The 19,263-nt window shown below is 49.5% G+C and overlaps 1 protein-coding gene across 4 annotated transcripts in view; it reads left to right on the top strand.

The window, feature by feature from the left end:
• Nucleotides 1–666: 666 nt before the first annotated feature.
• The window catches only part of pgm2l1 (phosphoglucomutase 2-like 1), a 26,345-nt gene continuing 7,748 nt past the window's right edge, over nt 667–19,263 (top strand). For 2 of the 4 annotated variants that reach the window (XM_048264943.1, XM_048264940.1), the window contains exons 1-7: nt 667–1,464; nt 10,983–11,150; nt 12,981–13,087; nt 15,189–15,273; nt 16,175–16,258; nt 16,788–16,981; nt 19,059–19,248. In XM_048264943.1, coding sequence (XP_048120900.1) covers nt 1,384–1,464; nt 10,983–11,150; nt 12,981–13,087; nt 15,189–15,273; nt 16,175–16,258; nt 16,788–16,981; nt 19,059–19,248 — 909 coding nt within the window. In that variant the 5' untranslated portion in view covers nt 667–1,383. The remainder of the gene's footprint in view (nt 1,465–10,982; nt 11,151–12,980; nt 13,088–15,188; nt 15,274–16,174; nt 16,259–16,787; nt 16,982–19,058; nt 19,249–19,263) is intronic. The other 2 variants (XM_048264942.1, XM_048264941.1) reach the window with 2 other exon arrangements.

Below are 19,263 nucleotides of genomic sequence, written 5' to 3'. Positions count from 1 at the left end.
GATTTCCAGGCTATACGACCTGTGCTGGCAATATTAATATTGAAGGCCAATTTGTCCATACATTTTCAAGCATGGCTTATCAAAAATCACTATATGTGATATGTTATATAGTTAGTAAAATATTTTTTTCCCCTGAATTCTGTTCTTCCCGCATAATCTATTTAGCCTGGCCCCGCCCACCTACACCTTCTTTCAGGAGGTCTGGAACACCATTTGTTTCTCTCAGACAAGAAAAATGTCAGGCCAATCATCGACGAGAAGGGAAGACAACACCAAAACTGATAAACAGAAGCAGCAACACCTGCAAACATAAAAAAAACTGTAGTTGAAAAACAATTATTTACAGCAAAGATAGACCCACATACATTATTTCCTGACTGTTGATGCTGTTTATTGTCAGTTTGTAAAGTTTAGGCGAAGTAGCCTAACAGACCTCTGAGGTTCGCCTACAAAAAGGAACCAAAGCTGCGATGGAAGTGTTGTAAACGTTTCCCAATCGAGAGTCACCAGACTCTGTTCACTTCATGAATGAGTTTGGATTTTTCCAGGCTATAATCTATTAACACTTTAAATCTGTCGACGAAATGATGGTCAATTTTGTGGTGAAGACGTAAAACTAGGTTTCCCACAATGCAACTCGATGTCTACACAAATCGTAGCAACAGAACTAAATTATCCAATCCAGCGAGTGAAGCAAAACAACTTCTTTTGACAGTTTTTTCGGCCTCGGCATTTGATGTTTTGTGGACTACAATAATTAAAAGAATGGAAGATGTAGATACTTTGCTCGGTTAACGAAACAGAGGAAGCTGTACAGTGGTTACTCAGCTAACTGTAGGCTACTGTAGTATTAGTGTAATCTATCTGACTTTGCAGCTAACGGCAGCAGCTATGTTTACCAGCATGTGGCTAGCAAGCGGTCGTCGTGAGTGCGTGATCAGTCACCACATTTCGTAGCTGTTATGTACTTATGGTTGATAGTGCAGGATGTTTCTGATGTCACTGTACATATCACCAGAGAATAGTCGGCTTTTTTATAGTGAGTTTGGAAATCGTAGGCCTACCCGAACTTTGAGAGGACATCAAAGCTCCGAGAAGGCAGCGGCACAGTCAAGGTCCGATGACTTTATTACAGCGTACAGTTAACTGGGTATTTTGTCACGTTACTTTACTCGTTGACTGTGACTGAGCCACCCGCTACTGACTGACCCATTTGGCAAATGGGATTGAATGGCTTAGCCAACTAAATAACTGTGCATCTGCCTTTTATTTTTGTGTTAACAGTTGTGCATACTAGCAAGCTAACGTCAACTGTGGAAGTAACCAGGACGTGTTAAATCGTTTTATTTTCTGGAAATTGCCACCAAGGGAGATAACGGCGATATGAACGCTAACCAAAATTGCCATGCTACCGGAGACCCCCAGTTGGACAAGGCCATTTATCAGTGGATCACCTGGGATAGGGTGAGTTGTCGCAATGTCATTTTAGGAAAACCAACCTCTCTCTGTCCATAGCCATGTCTCTAGAATTAGTGTCGTAGTTTCATTCATTCAGCTCATTATTTTGAATACATGGATTGGGTAATACCCTAGCTATTTCCAGGTGAGTCTATTTCACTAGTCTAAAAAACTTACATATTTATTGGAAACCATTAAGACACGTATACTTTATCAACGCCTATGTTACATGAACATGCCATTAAAATGATAACCCAACAAATTATGATCTCGTAGCAGCTAATCTCCCACCCCCTGTCACCTGGCAATCTCTTTGGCATCTCTAGGCAATGTGGCAGGGGGCACCTATACAGATCCTGAATTCCACTTCGTAGACAGATGATGATGCTAAACTCAGAAAATCCCAGGCTCTGCTGTTTCCCTGAGGATGCATGCCCTTAGCTGTGTAGCCTTAATTATCACATCTAATTCATATTTAATGAGCTTTTAAAATAGACCTGTCTGTGAAGTCAATGACTTAAAGAAGGGTTGTATCTCAACAACAATTGCACTGGCACAAGAGATTTGCTCCTCGCCTGTCATGTTTACTGAGGCGGCTTACTGCATGGAACTCAAGGCTGTATAAATTCACTGTTCCCTTGATCTGTGGTTGTGTTTGTACAATGGATATTATGTCCGGTGTCTTTTGGGCCAGCAGTTGTAAGCTGATAATGCTTTGAACAGCATTTTATCTCGAAAGCCTTTTGCAACTTATTAGGAAGGCCGCCAGGAAAAATAATACACTGATAAGAAATCTGTCAGCAGTAACTTTGACTGCAGTTGATACACAGTATGCAGTTTGACTCTCCTGGCAGACCCTTTACCTCAGAGAGGGCCTTACAATCGGCAAAGTAGAGAATGAGCTTCAGAGAATTGGTTTCAGGGGGACTCTCAGTTCTAAGTCAGAGCAGTGTGACTCTTAGAACCCTTGACATTCCTAAAAATATGCCTATAGCATATCCATAAATCATAATTTTCCCTGCAGCCAGGCAACACCACAGTTTGTGTTAGGCGAGTTCTCCTTGGTATGTTGGGTGTGTTGTAGTCAGTCATTGGATTCATTATCCCAGAACTGTCTGAGTCTTGGTGTGTGTGTGTAGCACACATGCAGCATGCTGGGTATTAAGCACCACTGATGCATATTAATTGTATTTGAAGTGTTTTTTTTAATGCAAACTACAAATCTTCTGCTTCAGCTATCCACCAAAACAAGTTGTTGCTTCAGCGGTGAACGACAGCACTGCTCAGGTCCCCAAGGCTTGTGGGAGGGGAACCCAAAAGGCCAGTGAGCTGGCTGACCCCCGTTTTCTTTAAATGTCAGATTTGCTGACTAGGAGTGACCCAGCAGCTTGTGCAGCTCGGCATGGCCCTGCAGCTTATGGAGCAGTCCAGCTCAGGAAGTCACAAGACAAGACCAGCCCCACCAGGCCTTCACTCGCGTGCTTAGAGGAAATAACAAACTTATTCATTTAACACGATTGTGTGGTTAGCAATGACCCTGGTGGTGAGATATGTTCATCTATAATGTATGGCGAGTGCTTTGCATACTGAGAAAGGCATAATAAGCACTCACAGATGGTAAATCTGTGAGCACCTAAGAGGGGATTCCACATGGAAACAACAGCAATCCCTTGAACCTGTCAATTTGGTTTTGTGAGGAGTTTGTGTACTCAATTTCCCAGCATGCATTTCTGCATGCTCCACCACAACCCTTTCAAACGTGGGTGCTTGTGGGAGGTGAGCATGATGAAGCATAGACAAACGGGTGTAGGCTTGGGAAACCGACTGCCGGCCTGGTGTTAAAATCGGCAGGTCTGTCGTCGTCGTCCATATCGCTCATTTAGACCTGCCTGTGGAGTCAGAGGAGTAGATATTTCCACGTTTTTGAGGGACACGTGTTGGACATCCATGATTTGTGATTGACATGAGACTCGTCCAAATGTTGGGATTAGTCCTTAATCCAGCAGGCCACCCAAAGATAGCACATTAGCATACACAGTGGTCACTGTGCTTATCAGAACATCTCTTTGAGAGATAGTGCAGAGGACAGTGTGAGTAGCCAAAATAGTACTATCCTGCTGCCTCTTTATCTTACTGTTTGTTCTCATGAAATATAAATATGTGAAAAAACGCACAATGCAAGACTAAAACAGTAATGTCAGTCAAGGACAGGGTCTAGGGCTTCTATTTGCAGCCTGTTTGTTCCCAGGGTTCCAGAACATTCCTCAAACATCCGCCGGCTATTATGTTTGGAACGTGAAGAGACAAGTCATTGATTTCTTTAGTTCTCTTGGTGATGTTTTTGCTTTGTTGGTTATTTTGTTTTTGATTGTAAAAATGGGTTGGTTGTTGAGTGGGAAATTCCTAACCTATACAGTGCCACCGCTCCCTCCACACGCATCACGCATTGTGCGTAGGGCACCAAATGATCGAGGGGGCACCAACACACGCATCACGCACTGTCAAGGGGGCACCAAATGATCAAATGGGGCACCAACACCGCATCACGCACTGTCTGCGTGGGGGCGCAAATGATTGAGGGGCACACCACCATCACGGCGCATCACGTGGGGCGCAAATGATCGTGGGGCACCAAATAAGGCACCAAATGAGGGGCACCACCACACATCCTCGTGTCGGGGCACCAAATGATCGAGGGGGCACCACCACACACGTAGGGCACCAAATGGAGGGGCACCAAATGGGAGGGGCACCAAATGGGGGCACCACCACACACTCGTGGGGCACCAAATGATGGGGGGGCACCACCGCGCACTCGTGGGAGCGCAAATGATGGGGGCACCACCGCGCTGCGGCGTAAGGGCACCAAATGATGAGGGGGCACCACCACACACTGTCGTAGGGCGCAAATGATCGAGGGCATCACACTGTGTCGTGGGGCACAAATGATCGAGGGCACCACCCGCAGCGCATCACGCGCACTGTCGTGGGGCAAATGATCGAGGGGCATCCGCGCTGTCGTGGGGCACCAAATGATCGAGGGGGCACCACCACACACTGCGTAGGGCACCAAATGATCGAGGGGGCACCACCACGCGCTGCGTAGGGCACCAAATGATCGAGGGGGCACCACCAAACGCCATTGGGCACCAAATGATCGGGGGGCACCATCACACCTGCGTGGGGCACAAATGATCGGGGGCAGGGCACCACCACACTGCGTGGGGCGCAAATGATCGGGGCACCATCACACTGCGTGGGGCGCAAATGATGGGGCATCACACACTGTGCGTAGGGCACCAAATGATCGAGGGGGCACCACCACACACTGCGTAGGGCACCAAATGATCGAGGGGGCACCACCACACACACTGCGTAGGGCACCAAATGATCGAGGGGGCATCACACACTGTGCGTAGGGCACCAAATGATCGAGGGGGCACCACCACACACTGCGTAGGGCACCAAATGATCGAGGGGGCACCACCATGCGCTCACGCACTGTGCGTAGGGCACCAAATGATCGAGGGGGCACCACCACGCACTGCGTAGGGCACCAAATGATCGAGGGGGCACCAAATGATCGAGGGGGCACCAAATGATCGAGGGGGCACCAAATGATAGAGGGGGCACCAAATGATCGAGGGGGCACCACCACACACTGCGTAGGGCACCAAATGATCGAGGGGGCGCAAATGATCGGGGGCACCACCGCTGCGTGGGGAGCACCAGATGATCGGGGGCACCACCACACACTGCGTAGGGCACCAAATGATCGAGGGGGCACCACCACACACTGCGTAGGGCACCAAATGATCGAGGGGGCACCACCACACACTGCGTAGGGCACCAAATGATCGAGGGGGCATCACACACTGTCGTGGGGCACAAATGATCGAGGGGCACCATCACACACTAAGCGTAGGGCACCAAATGATCGAGGGGGCATCACACACTGTGCGTAGGGCACCAAATGATCGAGGGGGCATCACACACTGTGCGTAGGGCACCAAATGATCGAGGGGGCATCACACACTGTGCGTAGGGCACCAAATGATCGAGGGGGCACCACCACACGCACTGCGTAGGGCACCAAATGATCGAGGGGGCACCACCACACACTGCGTAGGGCACCAAATGATCGAGGGGGCATCACACACTGTGCGTAGGGCACCAAATGATCGAGGGGGCACCACCACACACTGCGTAGGGCACCAAATGATCGAGGGGGCACCACCGTAAATGCGTGGGGCGCAAAATGATGGGGGCACCACCCGCGCCTCGTAGGGGCACCAAATGTCGAGGGGGCACCAAATGATCGAGGGCGCAAATGATAGAGGGGCACCAAATGATCGAGGGGCACCACCACACACTGGGGCGCAAATGATCCGGGGCACCAAATGATCGAGGGGGCACCACCACACACTGCGTGGGGCACCAAATGATGGGGCACCACCGTAAGCTCGTGGGGCTGCAAATGATCGGGGGGCCACCACCACGCGTGGGGAGCGCAAATGATCGAGGGGCACCAAATGATCGAGGGAGCGCAAATGATGGGGGGCACCACCACACCTGCGTGGGGCGCAAATGATCGGGGCACCACCAAGCTGCGTGGGCACCAAATGATGGGGGGGCACCACCACCGCGCTGCGTGGGGCACCAAATGATCGGGGGCACCACCGCAGCTCGCGTGGGGCACAAATGATCGGGGCACCACCACACATAAATGCGCCGTGTCCGGGGCACCACCACACACACTGCGTGGGGCACCAAATGATCGGGGGCCACCACCACACACTCGCGTGGGGCACCAAATGGTCGGGGGCATCACACACTGTGCGTAGGGCACCAAATGATCGAGGGGGCACCAAATGCGTAGGGCACCAAATGATCGAGGGGGCATCAAATGAAATGGTCGAGGGGGCATCACAATGTCGTGGGGCATGGGGGGGCACCACCAAATGTCACCACCACCACACTCGTGGGGCTGTGGTGAGGGGGCACCACCACAGCGCTGCGTATAGGGCACCAAATGATCGGGGGCATCCACACACTGTCGCGTGGAACTGGGGCGTGGGGCACCAAATGGGCATAGGGGCGCAAATGATGAGGGGCACCACCATGCTCTTCGTGGGGCGCAAATGATCGAGGGCACCATCACACACTCGCGTAGGGCACCAAATGATCGAGGGGCACCAAATGATCACACACTGATCGTGAGGGCACCAAATGATGGGGGGGCCACCACCACAAATGATCGACTCGAGGGGCACCACCACACACTCGTACCAAATGATCGAGGGGGCACCACCATGCGTGCGTGGGGCATCACACCACCACGTGCGTAGGGCACCAGATGATCGAGGGGGCACCATCGCCTCATTGGGGCACCAAATGATCGAGGGGGCACCACACACACTGCGTAGGGCACCAAATGATCGAGGGGGCATCACACACTGTGCGTAGGGCACCAAATGATGAGGGGCACCATCACACACTGTCGTGGGGCACCAAATGATGGGGGGCACCACCACACACTCGTAGGGCACCAAATGATCGAGGGGCACCACCACACACAAGTAGGGCACCAAACGTGGGGCATCACACTGTGCGTGGGGGCACCAAATGATCGAGGGGCACCACCACACACTCGTAGGGGCAAATGATCGAGGGCACCTACCATGCAGCTGCATAGGGCACCCAAATGATCGGGGCACCATGCGCTCGCGTGGGGCACCGATGGTGAGGGCACCATCACGCGCCGTGGGGCACCAAATGATGAGGGGCGCAAATGATGAGGGCACCAAATGATCGAGGGGGCGCAAATGATAGGGGCGCAAATGATCGAGGGGCACCACCACACACCTAAATGAGGGCACCAAATGATCGAGGGGGCACCAAATGATCGAGGGGGCACCACCACACACACTCGTAGGGCGCAAATGATTGAGGGGCACCACCATGCGCTTTCGTAGGGCACCAGATGATCGAGGGGGCACCACCACGCACTGCGTAGGGCACCAGATGATCGAGCACCACCGCTGCGTAGAGGCACCAAATGATGAGGGCACCACCACACACACTCGTGGGGCACCAAATGATCGAGGGCATCACCTCGTAAAGGCGCAAATGATCGAGGGCACCATCACACCTCGTAGGGGCGCAAATGATGAGGGCATCACACACTGTCATCGGGCACCAAATGATCAGGGGCATCACACACTGTCATTAGGGCACCAAATGATGCGAGGGCATCACACACTGTCGTCGGGCACCAAATGATCGAGGGGCACCACCACACACCGTGTGGGCACCAAATGATCGAGGGGCATCACACACCGTGCGAGGGCACCAAATGATCGAGGGCATCACACACCGTGCGGGGCACCAATGATCGAGGGCACTCACCAACACACCGCGAGGCACCAAATGATCGAGGGCACCACTCAACACCGCGAGGGCACCAAATGATCGAGGGGGCATCGTTAATTAACGTGCCGTGAGGGCACCAAATGATCGAGGGCAATCTCACCAACACACCGCGTAGGGCACCAAATGATCGAGGGCACCACCATGCTACTGCATAGGCACCAAATGATCGAGAGGGGGCATCACACACTGTGCGAGGGGCACCAAATGATCGAGGCACTCACCACACCGCGAGGGCACCAAATGATCGAGGGGCACCACCATGTGCGCTGCATAGGCACCAATGGAGGGGGTACCACCATGCCGCGAGGGGCAATGATCGAGAAGCACCATCACGCATCATGAGGCACCAATGATCGAGGGGCACCAAACGATCGAGGGGCACCAATGACCGAGGGGCACCAAATGATAGGTACCAATGATCGAGGGGCACTACCCACACACCGCGAGGGCACCAAATGATCGAGGGGCACCAATGATCGAGGGGGCACTACCCACACACCGCGTAGGGCACCAATGATCGAGGGGCACCACCATGCGCCGCGTAGGGCACCAGATGATCGAGGCACCACCACGACCGCGAGGGCACCAGATGGACGAGGGGTACCACCGCGACCGCGAGGCACCAAATGACGAGGGGCACTACCCGCTGACACCGCGTAGGGCACCAAACGATCGAGGGCATCACACACTGTGCTGAAGCACCAAATGATCGAGGGGGCACCATCATCACACACCGCGTAGGGCACCAAAATGATCGAGGGGCATCACACTGTGCTTAGGGCACCAAATGATCAAGGGGCATCACACACCAAAAGCGAGGGGCAAATCAAAATGATCGAGGGGGCATCAGCACACCGTGCTTAGGGCACCAAATGATCAGGGCACCACCACACACCGCGAGGGCACCAAATGATCGAGGGGCAATAATTGGCCAACATCAACACCGCGAAAGGGCACCAAAATGATCGAGGGCATCACACACTGCGCGTGAAGCACCAAAATTGATCGAGGGCACACCACACACCGCGAGGCACCAAATGATCGAATCTCACCACGCGCCAAGGCGAGGGCAACCAAATGATCGAGGGGCACCATCAACAAGACTGCGTAGGGGCACCAAATGATCAAGGGCACCAAATGATCGAGGGGCACCAAAGATCAGGGGCACCAAATGATAGAGGGGCACCCAAATGATCGAGGGGGCACTACCACACACCGCGAGGGCACCAAACGACCGAGGGGGCACCAATGATCGAGGGCGCCCACCACGCCGCCGCGTGAGGCACCAAATGATCGAGGTACCCGCCTACGCCGCGAGGGGCACCAAATGAGGGGCACCACCACCGCATCGCGAGGGCACCAGATGATCGAGGGGCACCACCAACAGCACCGCCGTAGGGCACCAGATGATCGTGAGGGGCACTCACCAGCATCGCGAGGGCACCAATGACGAGGACCACCACATACCGCGTAGGGCACCAATGATCGAGGGGCAACCACCACACACCGCATAGGGCACCAAATGATCGAGGGGCATCACACACCGTGCGAGGCACCAATGACTGAGGGGGCACCAAATGATCGAGGCATCAAGACACCGTGCGAGGGGCACCAAATGACAGGAGGGGACCAAATGACTTAGGGGTACCAAATGACCGAGGGGGCACCACCAATACCGCGAAATAAAATGACGAGGGGCACCACCACACACCGCGCGAGGGCACCAAATGATCGAGGGGCACCAAATGATAGAGGGGCAACTAAATGATCGAGGGCACCAAATGATCGAGGGCACTAACCACACACCGCGAGGGCAACCAAATGATCGGTGGGGGCACCAAATGATAGAGGGGCAACTAAATGATCGAGGGGGCACCAAATGATCGAGGGGGCACCACCACACACTGCGTAGGGCACCAAATGATCGAGGGGGCACCAAATGATAGAGGGGGCACCAAATGATCGAGGGGGCACCAAATGATCCAGGGGGCACCACCACATTTACTGCAAACTGCGTTTCACTCTTCCTCGATAACTTGTACTATGTCAAAATGCACTACGTATGCAAGGATGATACTTTTTGGGTTCTTTCAATCTTCACCACCTAGCAGGTCTAACTTTACTTAGGCTTATCAGCTGATTTCGCCTACTAAATGACATGAGTAGCCTGAAATGTCACACATCAGAACCTAGGCGTATTTCTAAACGTTTAGCCTACAGTGTTCAAATAAATAGCAGCATGTTAAAGTGAATGAAGAACAAAATTGTGTTAATTTTTTTATTTCCATATTTCAGATGTAAGTCTGCATTATTTTTTACATTAAGCAAAGAAAATGAATTTAGTCTGTTAAAAAAATTAACAGTGTTGACATTTTCCCCCTAATTTAACCTCACTTTAAATCACTGAACTAATATTTAGTTGCAGAACCATTGTTTTTTATAAGTGGTTCACATCTTGATAGTATCTAGTCAGCCAACTTCTGGCACCTATGAGTAGGTATTTAGGCCAAGAATGAACACACTACATTCCACAGTTCCTGTTCTGCTTCAGAAACTGCATGTTTAATGTCACACCACAAGTTTTTAAAGGGGTTGAGGTCAGGGGACAGGAACTGTGGAATGAAGCTCATTCTGAGGGTGGTGGTCGCCAGGGCGTCATACAAGGTACAAGCAACATGTCATTACACACTTCCGTTTCCAAAACAATAAAGGCTGCTTATAACAACTTATTATCACACATATTATTGCAAATATTATTATATCAGATATAGCTCAAACAAGCAAGGCTTGTAAACAAGAGCTGGGAAAAGAGCATTATGAGAATGTAAAGACTCAATGCTCTTAAAGTGACAATGCACCATTTATAAGTCAAACAGCAAATTTCTTCAGAAATAAATGTTCAAAAACACAGTAATGGTCTGTAAATTATAGGCCTTTTATTTTACTTAAGGTGTTTGAGTTAATATTTAAATGTAAGATTCATCATCACACTTGACTACCCTTGGGTATTATGTTTGGAAAGTGAAGAGAGAAGTTATTTATGTATTTATTTATTATTTATTTGTTATTTCTTGTCTGCTGTCCCACTGCAGAATGTGCTGACGCGGGCGCAGATCGAGGAGCTGTCCCGGGAGAAGAACGTGGACGAGCTGAGGAGGAGGCTCTGCTACAGGATGGCTTTCGGAACAGCAGGCCTGAGGGCGGCCATGGGGGCAGGATTCTCCTGCATCAACGACCTCACTGTCATCCAGTCCACACAGGTGACCTGACACACACACACACACACATGCATGCACACACATGCATGCACACGCACACACACGCACGCACACACACGCAAACACATACATGCACACACACGACGCAAAACACATGCATGCACACACACACACACGCACACACACACACACAAACACACATACATACATGCACACACACACACACACATGCACACACACACACACACACATGCATGCACTCACACACACGCACACACATGCACACACACACACACACACATGCACACACACACACACATGCACACACATATATGAGGTCAAGGTCAACTTTATTATTCTAGTGAGGGAAATTTGCAAGGCCAGTGCAGTACACTGTCATTACACACAAACTCTTTCTCTCTCTCTTTCTCTCTGTCTCTCACTATTTCTCTCTTTCTTTCTTTCTTTCTGTCTCTCACTCGGTCTTTCTCTCTCTCTTTCTTTCTGCCTCTCACTCTGTCTCTCTTTCTCTCTGTCTCTCACTCTTTCACTCTCCCTCACTCTCTCTCACACATTACACACACATTTACATGACCATACACGCTCACAACACAGTAACACCCACTTACATATGGCCTTCATACTGTACGATCTGGATATGCTGGAGGAAGTGCTGTTGCTCCTACTCCTCCATCTTTAATCCAGTCACATTATGTTTTAAAGGCCAGCAAGAGAGCCTAGGACAACTGCCTGTATGCCATGCACTTCCTGGCTTTTCAGCCAGCACAAACATTTCCGATGGACCGTCAACTGCATTATTTTAGCGTACCTGTTTACACGGGCCCGGTTGGGTGTTACACCTAGTGAATGAGCATGTTAAAATGCTGAAGGATATATGTGTGTGTCTACGTTGAATAAAAAGTTGCCCTGTTGGGCATACACAAGATATTTAGTATCAGAGTGAACACGAAGGGAGCAGAGAATATAACAGAAGATGCTGTTACTGACGCTCCATCGGAAATGTACTGGCTGAAGAGCCTTCCATGGCATAGTCCATTCACAGACTGAAGAAATGTCCTTTTTCCAAAGCTCTAGGGTTAGACTACAGTTTTCTACAGTTTTCTTTCAGTTACTTTTAACTCTCTTGTTAGGTTTGGCTGACAACCAAGAAGGACACAGAGGGCCAAAAACATATTTATGTTCTTTTATAGATATCCATGGCTCTACGGACAAATGTAATGTTCTTTTATATATATCCAGGGTCCTACAGACAAATATGATGTTCTTTTATAGATATCCAGGGTTCTACAGACAAGTGTGCAAGAAGTGCTGAGGTGCTGTGCAGGTTTAGTTTTATGAAATAAAAAAAATAAATAGAAAGCTTTGCTAGAGAATGTCAAACCTCTTGGATTACTTTAGCGTTTGCGACAGATTTGATCCAGTAATGCAGCACATATTGTCAGCATACCACATAGTTTCTTAAAGCCTCTTTTGAAGTCTTTAGTCTTGTGCAGTAAGAGCAGGATCCCTGCCAGCTTTGGACACTGTTTCCATGCATGGGTTGTTAGGTAAGTGTTGCTGGACAGTGTTGTTTAGATCTCAAAAATAAATCCTTTATTGAAAAAAAAACTCCAAAAAAAAAAAAAAAAAAACATTGAAAACAGGTTTAGAACATACTTTATATCTAGCATGTATAGTGAATCATTTTTCGTTTATATTATTATTATTATTATTATTATTGTTGTTGTTTCCTCCTGCAGAACATGCAGAGAGAACTAGCCTTAGCTAACATGTGCTTTATTGTTTCCTCCTGCAGGGCATACAGAGAGAACTAGCCTTAACTAACATGTGCTTTATTGTTTCCTCCTGCAGGGCATGTACAAATACCTGTCCAAGTTCTTCCCTGACTTGAGGAGCAGAGGGGTGGTGGTGGGCTACGACACGCGAGCTCAGGATGCCAGTGGTTGCACCAGTGAAAGGTACCCCCACCCCTCCCTTCTCCCCCCCTCCCTCCCCTCCCCCCCCCCTCTCCCTCCCTCCCTCCCTCTCCCCCCCCCCTCCCTCCCTCCCCCCTCCCCCCTCCCCCCTCCCTCCTCTCCCTCCCTCCCCCCCCTCTCCCCCTCCCCTCCTCCCCCCCCTCCCCCTCCCTCCCTCCCCCCCCCCCCCCCCTCCCTCCCCCTCCCCCTCCCCCCCCCCCCCCCCTCCCTCCCCCTCCCTCCCCCCCCCCCCCTCCCCTCCCTCCCCCCCCCTCCCTTCTTCTCCCCCTCCCCTACCCTCTCCCCTCTCCCTTATCCCTCCCTCTCTCTCTCTCCCTCTCTCTCCCCTACCCCTCTCCCCTCTCCCTTATCCCCCTCCCCTCTCCCTCTCCCCCTCCCTCTCTCCCTCCCTCCTCTCTCCCTCCCCCCCACCCTCTCTCTCTCCCTCTTCTCCCCTCTTCCTCCTCTCCTCCCTTTTGATTTTGATTTGATTTGATTTTGATCTTTTTGATTTTTTTGATTTTTGATTTTTGTTCTTTCCTTTGATCCTCTTTCCTTTTTTTCGACTTTCTCTTTTTTCCTTGATTTTTCCTTGATCCTTTTTTTTTTTTTGATCCTGATTTCTTTTTTTTCCTGATCCTTTGAGATTTGATTTCTGATTTTGATTGAACCAGAGGATTTGCTTAGATTCTTCCCCTTTAACCTTTTAAACCGCACCGCCAACCTAGACCTGGAGAAAACAAATACTCAGTGAAATATGTGACCTCCGTGACGGAAGGCAGGTCAGCATGAGCTCATAGTGCTTCACATGAGGGTTTTATTCTGGGCTCCGAGGGGTTGAATGTACAGTAAGATCAGCTCTGTGGGTGCAGCTGGCTGTGTCCAGTTGTCTCGTCCCCGTCCTGTACAGTACGCCACACTGGAAATAGGACCTTGGACTGTGTCTCAAATCGTGTACTTCTGCACTTACAAAACCTAATTAGAGTGCATGAGGGTGTTCACACTGAAAATTCCAACGACATGAAGGGCACTACAAGTTCTCGGATGGTGCACTCATAACGGTCAAAAAGCTGAGTATGCAATGCTGACACTTTTTACCCTTAACGGGACACCATCTTGACCAAATAGCGGGAGGGAGCTTTCAAACCGTGGGTAATCGGTTGAAAAGCTGAAGCAGCAGCAGCAGTGAAAGCAGACTTTACAGAGGTACAAGCCAGTTATAACATAAACGGTTATGTTTTGACACAATATGACCCATGACACTGTCGAATTGAGGGCGCCAATAAAGTTATATTAAATATTTATGATCGTCATTTCCGTGGGGCGCACGGAAATTATCGCTTGATATGACAGTACTATTCTGTTAAAATTTGCGACTGGCCAGTAAGCACACAGTGCACATAGGGTACTACACGAAAGTGTACTCACGTAAGTACACCAATTGAGACAGACTCTTGATGTGGGAACGGGTGTGGGTGTTGCTGTCTGATGATGTCACAGCATGCCTGGCTTAATGCCGGGTCAGCGCAGCATTCCGCGGTGTCCGGCCCAGTCGCGGCATTGGTGCGTCGCGTCGCGTCGAGGCGCTGAGGTTACGCTATGCACCCCGCACAGCATTCCGTGGATCGCTCCCATTCCGGTGTGGAATTCAGACGGGCTGAGTTGGGGAATTGGTGGCATTCTTCCCATGTCTGTATGTCGGAGAATTTCCAAAACTGACTCGACAACGAGTGTGACAGCGATGTGTTATGCCTCCTGCTGACCTGCACATCATGGGTGGACTAAGTAACCCAGATTTGGATGCTTCATCACAATAACTTAAACTGATGACTTAGAAAAATAACTGAATTAATGGATCATACCACTAAATGACTCAAGAATTTAATTAAGTAGTGGATAGATAGATTAATTAATGATTTATGTATTTCATGAGACTTGATGGATGGAAATGAATGAATATATTATGTATTCCATTAGAGTTACAGAATCACAGACACTAAATGTGCATGACGCAGCACAATCTATTCCTGCGTGTGCATGACGAAGCAGGATCTAGTCCTTTGTGTGGTTTATGTTGTTTCCCCTGTTCTGCTCTGTTTCTCAGGCTTGCAAGGCTGACTGCAGCTGTTATGCTTTGTAAGGATATTCCCGTTCATCTCTTCTCTACGTATGTGCCGACTCCCTTTGTGGTAAGCTGCTACATCGAGCACCACGGTGTCATGTAAACTGCACATTTAACCATGTTAAACCCTAACCGGAACTACACTCCAGATAGCAAGAGGCTGGCGGACCACTGTCGGTCCATTGGGGGCATAGCTGGTGGTCCGCTGGCATTTTGCTCATCGATTCTCTGGGGGTCGGCTGGCGGGTTGCAGACAAATTGCCCAATATTTTGCCACTATTGGTGTAAAATCTTTTTCATTTGTTCAGTTATACTCCATATATCATTTTATTAACTTTTCTTAATATTCATGACAAGTTCAATTTAAAGAGATGGTGGTCCAACAGCGGACCACAGGCGGCATACCACCAGCGGTCCACTATCTGCCAATCTGATTTTGCTATCTGGGACACTGCTACATCTAGCATCACAGTGTCATATCAACTGCTCATTTACCCTTAACCTTAACCTGAACTATACACTGCTACATCTAGCATCACAGTGTCATATCAACTGCTCATTTACCCTTAACCTTAACCTGAACTATACACTGCTACATCTAGCATCACAGTGTCATATCAACTGCTCATTTACCCTTAACCTTAACCTGAACTATACACTGCTACATCTAGCATCACAGTGTCATATCAACTGCTCATTTACCCTTAACCTTAACCTGAACTATACACTGCTACATCTAGCATCACAGTGTCGTATCAACTGCTCATTTACCCATGTTAAACCTTAACCTGAACTACACACTACTGGCTCTTGTGAACATTGTCACAGTAACCTAAAACAAATCAGTTATTTCTACTGTGCTGGTTAGTAGTAGGCTTGCTAGTGTTATAGTGGATATTGGAGGATTTACTTGTTTAAAAGGACGGTGTTGACGGAGGTGGATGAGTGATTCTTGCCATTTGTTCCAGCCCTACGCTGTGAAGAAGCTTGGTGCGGCAGCAGGGGTCATGGTCACAGCCTCACACAACCCCAAAGAAGATAATGGATATAAGGTAGAGAGCAAACATCTCACCATCACGATTTTAGGGTTTTATTAGCCGAGTAGCACATATGGACAGAAAGAACAATTTACTGTGTATTTCGTATTTTTAAGATGACTTTGTTTTATTCCGCAATGTTCCGCAAAGTATAAACATGAACTCACAAGGAGTAGACACAACCAAACAAGCATGACTAATCAGTCCTCCTATAACGCCTTCAATGGAGGATGGGAGCAGGCGCTTAGCGTTGCCCTGCTTCAGCAGAGTGTTGAGGATAATGAGGTGTCACACCTATGGGAGTTGTTGGCGTGGCGACTAGACTGCTGTTGAGATGCAGCCAACTTGTCCACAGTGTTTAAAAAGCACTTTAAATGTGTGTCATGTTAGTTTCGACTGTGAATTGTATTCAGTTTTTTATCATTTTAACTACCGGTAGTCTCCATTGATGTTCTGTTTTAGGATGCCTGTAATGTCATAACCATAACCTGCCCCCAATATCATGACCTTTGACCCTGTGCTGTCTGCACCCCCCACCCCGTAGGTGTACTGGCACAACGGGGCTCAGATCTCGTCGCCTCACGATAAGGAGATCCTGCGCTGCATCGAGGACAGCACGGAGCCGTGGCCCGAGTCCTGGAACGAGGGCTTGGCGGATAGCAGTCCGCTGCGCAGCGACCCGCTGGACAAAATCACGCGCCTCTACATGGACGAGCTCGCCACTGTCTGCTTCCACAGGTCAGCAGGGGCTAGCATACAGCATGGCGCCTACAGCAGGGGCTAGCATAGCAGGGGCTAGCATACAGCCTGGCGCCTACAGCAGGGGCTAGCATACAGCATGGCGCCTACAGCAGGGGCTAGCATACAGCCTGGCGCCTTCAGTACTCTGCTTCCACGGGTCAGCCGGGGCTAGCATGCAGCATAGGGCCTACAGCAGGGGCTAGCATACAGCATAGGGCCTACAGCAGGGGCTAGCATACAGCATGGCGCCTACAGCACTCTACATATAAGCGCTGACATATGTCACTTGCCAGGCACATCAGCGGCTGACAAGCATTTGATTTACAATGGGTTTTATTTAGATATACAATGGGTTTTATTTAGATATACAGTGGGTTCAATGGGTTTTATTTAGATATACAATGGGTTTTATTTAGATATACAGTGGGTTCAATGGGTTTTATTTAGATATACAATGGGTTTTATTTAGATATACAGTGGGTTCAATGGGTTTTATTTAGATATACAATGGGTTTTATTTAGCGGCGCCGACAGAGATAGAACTGAATGGTAATCGGCATGGCGGTGGTGGCGGAGTTTGCCGCTGGTGGGTGGGATGGTATCTAATAACAACACGTTACCTTTATATAGCACTTTGCTCGACACTCACAGCGATTCACAGGGAAGGAGGGACCTCACTAACCACCACCAATGTGTAGCACCCACCTGGGGGACCTCACTACCCACCACCAATGTGTAGCACCCATCTGGGTGATGCACGGCAGCCATTATGCGCCAGAACACTCACCATACACCAGCTTGAGGTGAAGAGTGAGGGAGTGAATTAGCCAGTTACACTGGGGGATGATTAGGGGGCCAGATTGAATGAGCCAGGCTGGTAATTTAGCCAGGATACCGGAGAATCCCCTAGTCTTTGCGATAAGTGCCATGGGGTCCTTAATGACCACAGTAAGTCAGGACCTCGGTTTGACATCTCATCCGAAGGACGGAAATTATTCTATCTAAACGATCCAATGTAATCGAGTGGCTAAAGCCGAGTGTGCCACACTCATGTCGGCGTCTGCGTGCCGAGGCCTTAATGCCCTCTTTTATGCCAAGGCTTCAACAGGGCTCAAATTGTTGATTGATCGGAAAGGGTTAACCCAAAATGTCCGACTCCACTTAGCGACCCACCTCTCCGCCAGGGTCAGTTATGATGTGAATGGCATGACCTGGGTTGGTAACACCTGGGGCGGCATGATTAGTCTCACTGGTTGCAAATAGGGGGCACACATTCCTGAGGCAAATATATGATATAGATCTGGATTATAGTGAAGTATAATTATAGATTAGAGATGAAGTTTTACACAGATGTCCATTCACTGGAAGGTGTTTTTGTTGTCAAGAAATATAAAATCTTTCAAATGACGTGGAAGATGCCTGTTCTAATCTGAAACTGCTATCTTCGCAACAGCTTTGACACAGGTAGGAAAACTCACTCACCATGTCTCGCCAGGTCTAAATAATGACCCCATGCCCCAAACTTGCCTGTAAACAGACGCTTCCTGTAACCCGAGCTCCCTGCAGTCGTTTGCAGGTGTTTGTGTGGCGAGACACACACACACACACACACACACACACACACACAGAGAGACTTTATTGCTTTGTGTGGAGAGAAAGGTCAGGGAAAGAAAGGGGAATCTGAGGAGAAGCTGTGTGATCCCAGCCCTTATCTGAACTATTACTGGTCATTTGCGCAGGTCAGGTAGACAGTGCAGTAAAGCAGACGTCAGCAGGTCCGACACTTATGACATAATCAGCATTTATTACGGCAGCAACTAATGGATCACAAGAGAAACACACAGATTGCTCTTGTAGAGTTTCCTTTGTGTTACTTTTTAAATTAACCCATGAAATGATTACCAAAAGAGTTGTCAATTGATGTAATAGGTAACAACTAATCGATTACGCTGCCCTAACACAGAGCAGTGCTTCATATGCTTACATTATATTCATCATTTAATTTCACCTGTGTGCATATTCCTCATTTAAAAATGGCTGCCTGACATGCTCTTTGTGCCCCCTCTCCTGCCAGGGAGCTGAACTCCCAGTCTCCTCTGAAGTTTGTGCATTCGTCCTTCCATGGTGTGGGGCACAACTACGTCCAGAGGGCCTTCCAGGCGTGCGGCTTCCCCCCGCCCATCCCAGTGCCCGAACAGAAGGACCCCGACCCGAGCTTCTCCACTGTCAGCTGCCCCAACCCAGAGGAAGGGGCGTCTGTCCTGGTGAGGACACACACG

The sequence above is a fragment of the Alosa alosa genome, chromosome 15 (genome assembly GCF_017589495.1).
Source record: "Alosa alosa isolate M-15738 ecotype Scorff River chromosome 15, AALO_Geno_1.1, whole genome shotgun sequence".
In the NCBI taxonomy this organism is placed as follows: Eukaryota; Metazoa; Chordata; class Actinopteri; order Clupeiformes; family Clupeidae; genus Alosa; species Alosa alosa.
This window is presented reverse-complemented; position numbering and strand designations above follow the sequence as displayed.